Below are 6,024 nucleotides of genomic sequence, written 5' to 3'. Positions count from 1 at the left end.
TCCTTTCAACAGATGATGATCTGGGCGCCTTTCATAATCAATTACAGTGAGAATTTCTTTGCAAGGCTGACAATAAATCAGGAGCATATGGGATTACCGGGACAGGGCATAGAGGTTCAAGAATCAGTAGATTTCTTTTATTAAAAGAAGATATTAATGGATTTTAATAAAATGATTTAATGGAATTCAGCTAATTGTCTTAATCATAAGAGTGCCGATGAAAACAATGAATGTGTTACTAAAAGATCTTTTTCAATTCTTCCCTTAATCAAGAAATTTAAGATTTGAGAAAAAATTTTGATAATCCAATATAAGAAGTTTTGAAGGACATGTTTTGAGCAATACTGTAATCCTCCTTGTGAATTATGTATCATCCATGTTTATCAAATCATCCAGAGATAAAAATAGCAGATTCCAGCAAGATGACACATACAGAGTGAAAAAATATACCATCCTATTAAGAGTGATATAGTACATATAACTTAAAAGAAAGCCTGCGAAAATTACATAGCCCTATATCTGTAAATTCCAACATGTGAAAGTCACAGGCGGACATATTATTCTCATATATAATTTGTACCATCTAGCATGTGTCATGCTATCACAAAAATTTGGCAGTATCTATCCACTGAATCTCAAACCTTGAATGAGCGAAGACCATCAAGCAAGCGCATAGTTGACCTACAACGAGAAACAGTAAAGAGGTGGCATCTTCTGTTATCATAGCCAATTGAAATTTTCAGATAGAAGCATCATCTTTATCACATATTCATAGTGCCAAAACCTCCTGCGCTATTATGATTGGCATGTTATATCACCATGCACCTCAAATTTGCAAGTAGAGTATCTTGCATCGAATTCCAAGGCAACTCATGAAGAGAACTTGTCGTTAGTTTCCAGTCACCTTCATGCAGGTGATCCGGGTTTGATCCCTCTTATTGGCAATTTATGACAGCATTAAAAAGAAAAATTCAAAGAAAGAACGAAGCAACAAAGTAGAGGAGATGCACAAGAACATAGAGAAAAAAAAGAACCTGATTGCTGAAGCTAGAGGTGAATTGTAATAAGCTGCACCAGGTAGTCAGTGGACAGGGAAGCAAAGCGCAGGCCAGAAATGGATGCCTGGGGTTATGACTGCTGCTGTTCTGCTACTATAAAAAGTGCCATCAATATAAAATAAGATATATATTTGATTAGTTATGTGTAACATTAAAATCAATAATGGAATAATAAAAAAATTTCATAACAATCAAGTTAATAATTGAATTTAGTAAATCAATAGAGAGGAAAGAAAATAAAAGGAAAAGAGTAGTCCTTAAAAGAAATGAAAAGAAACATGCTTCCCTTGTTTGGATAACTTAAAAAAGTTAAAAAGAAACAAAAAGGATTATTACAGTATAAAAAATAATTAATTGTAAAAAAAATAGTTAGTAATAATTCTTGTTAATAAAAATGTAAAGCAAAATATAAAATATAAAATATTTCTTTAAAACTTTCAATTATTTTCCCTTCCCTTTATTTTCTCCTGATTGGGATTGGAGAGAAACTCATCATCCATCTCTTTTCTTTACTAATTTACTATTTTTCATCCAAACAAGGGAAATGAGGGTGAAATATATTAGTCGAAAACAGGGTTCAGAAGCAAATTTCAGCCCCTTTTGGTTTTATCTATAGTTACCGTCACAGAAAGGTAGACATTGATACTCAGCATTGCTTTAACAGTTTTGCATCCAGCAATTCTTCAAAACTATAAGAAGATTCCAAGAGCAAGTCTACAAAGAAAAACATACTTTCATATCTCTGTTGCATAGATTGGATAGATTGTTTCCAAAATCATTGGATAATCAGGACACCCTTCCCATGATTTTTGCTAGTGAGAACAAACCTTAGATGCATTTTTCTAGAATGCTCTTCAATCCTATTTCTGGAATGGAACAGAATTATCATCTAGCATTTGTAACCACAGCTCCTCAAGAACAATGTATATCTTGTCCCTTTCCATGATTTTTGATAGAGAGAAAAACCTTAGATGCATTTTTCTAGGATGCCCTTCAATCTTATTTCTGGAATGGAACAGAATCATTATCTAGCATTTGTAACCACAGCTCCTCAAGAACAATGTATATCTTGTCCCTTTCTGGATGCAGAATATCTTCCGCAAAGAAAACATGGACCCTATCCTTAATTTCTATCCAGCTCTGTCCTGGAACTTTCTTAACATCCTTATGCTTCATCATGCTCCTCAGCCTGGCAACATCTTCCCAACTCCCAGAAGAAGCATAAGCATTGCACAGCAGTATATATGCAGAAGAATTGCAGGGATCGATTCTCAACATATTCTCTGCAGCACGTTTGGCAATATCAACATTCCCATGGGTTTTACAGGCAGATAGTAGAGTTTTCCACACAACTATATCAGGATCAAATGCCATTCGATTAATAAACTCTTCAGCTTCATTCAAATGCCCAGCACGAGCAAGTATGTCAACTACAGAAGAGCAGTGCTCTCTTGTAGGCATAATTCCAAACTCAGTTTCCATTATGTTGTACAATTGCCACCCTTCTTCAACCAGTCCCACATGACTACAAGCTGTGAGGACTCCGAGAAATGTTACTTGGTTAGGCTCCACTGCTAAACTTCTCATTTCCTGAAACAGTGTAAGAGCTTCCTCTCCATATCCAAATTGAGCATACCCCACGATTAAACTGCTCCATGAGACAACATCAGGAGTTTCCATTGAATCAAAGAGCTCCCTAGCATATCCAAGGGATCCACACTTAGCATACATATCGATGAGTCCATTCATGATGAAGATGTCAAGCACAAGCCCAGTTTTCACAGCAAAGCAATGAATTTGGTTCCCCATTTCTAGAGATGACAATTCTGCACCAGCCCTTAATAAATTACCTAAAGTAATATTGTCTGGCTTACATTGAGAACTGAGCATTCGCTTAAATACTCTAAAAACTTCTGAAGCCTCGTTATGTTGCAGGCATGCTGCAAGAATTGCATTCCAAGAAACTGAATCTACATCTTTTTTCATCTCTTCAAAAACAATATATGCATTACATAGGTCTGAACACCTTGAATACATGGTGAGCAGAGAGTTGCATACAGAAATATTGGACTCAAAACCTGTCTTAATAATATAGGTGTGAACCTGCCTACCCTGAGGTAGAGCCAAAGGGTTAATGCATGCACGAAGTAAGGATTTCAAGGTGATATCATCTGGGATCAACCCCAGATGCCTTGGTTGAGAAAAAAATGACAGAGCCTCACTAATATCACCATCATTTGCAAAAGCATAGATGATAGCATTCCAGGATACTATATCTGGTCTTTCTATCTCATAAAATAGACTTCTCGCAGAATCTAAGAAACCACATCTAGCATACATGTCGCAAAGGGAGCATCCAGCGAAAACATTTTTCCCTAACCCGAATTTTGTGCACATCCCATGTATCTGCTTTCCATATTCTAGATTTTGGAGGCCGCTACAGGCACTAAAAGCACTGCCAAATATAAACTCGTTTGGTCGGAATTCACCCTGACAGAGCATTTCTTTAAAATGGCTCAAAGCTTCCAACTCATAAGCAAGTTGTGAAAAACCAGCAATCATTGAACCCCATGAAATTAAATCCTTTTTGACAATGTGGTAGAAAACATCACATGCATCAGTGATTTGATTGAACTTTGTGTACATTGCAATAAGAGCATTTTGTGCAATAAGATGAGAACCACATTCTGATTTTATGATATGAGCATGGAGCTGCCTCCCTAATCCAAGATCATTCACACCTGAGCATGCTTTTACAATGCTTCCAAAGGTGAATTCATCTGGAATAACACCTGATTTTAGCAGTTCAAAGTACAATTTGATTGCATCATCCTCTTGGCCATTCTGCGAATATGCAGTAATAACTGAAGTATAAGAGACTACATTTCGTAGGGGCATGTCGTTGAAAACCTTTCTTGCATCTTTCAAAGAACCACATTTACCATACATATTAAGAATATGATTATGAAGAATAATGTCTGGCTGGCAGTTGGATTTCAAAATATGATTGTGGATTTTTCTGCCATGCCATAGAGATCTCACAGAAGAACAGGCACAGATTAAACAAGCATAAGTACTTAGATTAATTCGGAAGCTTGTATTTTTTTGCAAGAAGTCAAATGCTTCAAGAGCTTCTTTGTAAAGCTTTTGATTACACAGGGAGCTTATGTAGTCATTGCTAAAGTGTTCGGTCCTGAAGTTGGTGAATGATGTTGATTGTACATTTGGTCGGGAGTAGCTGAAGGTGAATTGTGGTTGTGATCTGAAGTTTCTTATCATGTTCTTGACAAAAAAAAGTGTGTTTTTCATATTCTGAATTGGAATCATCTGAGTAAAGGTTCCGAGTGTTTGTTGACTCTGACACTTCCTTCACATGAATGTACCAAATTCTCATATCTGTGACAAAACCTTCTGAACCAAGAGTAGCACCACCTAGCTATATCCTCAATAGCCGCAAGATCCTAGTTATATGTGATTGCATCTACTAGCAATTCGAAGAGATCCTACTGATCTCCCAGCACCAAAGGAACCAAGGAAGAATGACCAAAAGCAAGAGTCATCAAAATAATATGCAAACAACCATTTGAAGAAACAAAAATGCCCTACCTTCGCATCTAAAATGAAGGACCACTCCTGTAATTCTATCTCCCCACTCAATAGATGAGGTTACTGATTCTTAGATTGTAAAGCTATCATAAAATTGGTAAGACTGTAAGGACTGTAAATTTTGCCAAATTCCAGCAACACTTGCTTGCATCAAATTGAAACTCTTTGCTCCATGATGATTTCATATCTCGTTACGAGCATGGTCTATATAAGAAAAATTTAACGATCACTAAGAGCAAACAGACAGTTCACTAAATGATTCAACCCAAAGAAAATTGGCGAAGACAAAGCAAAAATACCAAACCCAGTCGAACCGACAACGACACTTTTCACAAAACAGCGTAGATTTTCAATCAGTTTTTTTCTTTTTAGAAAAAGATAATAGCGTTTCCAGCCATCATCCTTCCAACATTTTGAGAGCCTTCGTCCGAGATGCCGAGCTAATACCTCAAAGAGGCAATTCGTCAAGCAACACGACTGCAATTAGGATGAAGACTACATAAGAGAAGCTTGCAATATTACATAAGACGAAGATCCAATCTTAATATTGTTTATAACAACAAAAAGAAGGATGGTTTACGCAGTAGAAAAAGGAAAACAAACTAGAATCATAAGTGAATGAATTAACAAACAAAAGTTACCTTAAAAAAAAAAAAAAAAATTCTTTTTTCGTTAAATGAGAATGAGCTTGGGAGGAGACCAGGGAGAAGAGAGAGTCAGTGACCTGTCTGGTGCGGCTGTCCAGAGGGAAGAAAAAAACCATTCAAGCAGGCCTAGGGTGAAGTGGCCGCTGCCGCCTAGGGCCGTCTTCTACAACTTTTAGATGCTGAGTTTTTGCATTTATACTTCAAATTTTCAAACATTTATTTCACCAAACACAAAAATTCTGTTCTTTTTTTTAAAGTAACAGTATTTTTTATAATTATTTTTGATAAATTCTAAATAATTTTTTACTAAAAAAATTTTACTTAATAATTATTTTAATACTTAACTTATGGTCCGTTTAAACGAATACTTAATCTGCAATGTGTTTTCAATCAATAATCAAAGTTAAAAAATGCTTTTGATAATTTCAAAATAAAAAATTATAATATAAGTTTTTATTAAATAGTTTTAGTTTTTATTAAAAATTTATATTTAAAATTTTTAAAAATTAATTTCATCAAATACAAAATTTTTATTTTTTTTTAAGTGATAATACTTTTTATACCTATTTTTAATAAACACTGTATAAGTTTTGATTAAAAATATTTTTATTTAATAATTATTTTAATAATATTTTCAAAATTCACAACACATAATTTATTTAAACACATATTTAATATGTAATATGTTTTTATCAATAATTAAAGTTAAAATA

The 6,024-nt window shown here is 34.6% G+C and overlaps 1 protein-coding gene across 19 annotated transcripts; it reads right to left on the bottom strand.

The window, feature by feature from the left end:
- Positions 1-437: 437 nt before the first annotated feature.
- Positions 438-5,531, bottom strand: LOC110807495 (Tetratricopeptide repeat (TPR)-like superfamily protein). 19 transcript variants are annotated; one of them, XR_015813924.1, is made up of 4 exons: positions 5,389-5,531; positions 1,679-5,141; positions 1,035-1,151; positions 438-934 (listed from the first exon to the last, which is right to left on the bottom strand). XR_015813924.1 is itself a non-coding variant. In XM_088209348.1 (3 exons), exon 3 carries the CDS (start codon positions 4,383-4,385, stop codon positions 2,058-2,060), a length of 2,328 nt encoding a protein of 775 aa, XP_088065474.1. In that variant the 5' UTR covers positions 4,386-4,868; positions 4,964-5,141; positions 5,389-5,531; the 3' UTR covers positions 438-2,057. The 19 variants fall into 19 exon arrangements, 3 of the variants coding, with proteins under 3 accessions (XP_088065474.1, XP_021888331.2, XP_088065473.1); XR_015813925.1 differs by having other exon boundaries at positions 438-681; XR_015813926.1 differs by having other exon boundaries at positions 438-681; positions 1,035-1,145.
- Positions 5,532-6,024: the final 493 nt, after the last annotated feature.

Source organism: Carica papaya, chromosome 8 (genome assembly GCF_054855325.1).
Source record: "Carica papaya isolate Zhongbai chromosome 8, ASM5485532v1, whole genome shotgun sequence".
Lineage (NCBI taxonomy): Eukaryota > Viridiplantae > Streptophyta > Magnoliopsida > Brassicales > Caricaceae > Carica > Carica papaya.
Note: the sequence above shows the minus strand (reverse complement) of the source record. Positions and strands in the feature narration are given on the sequence as shown.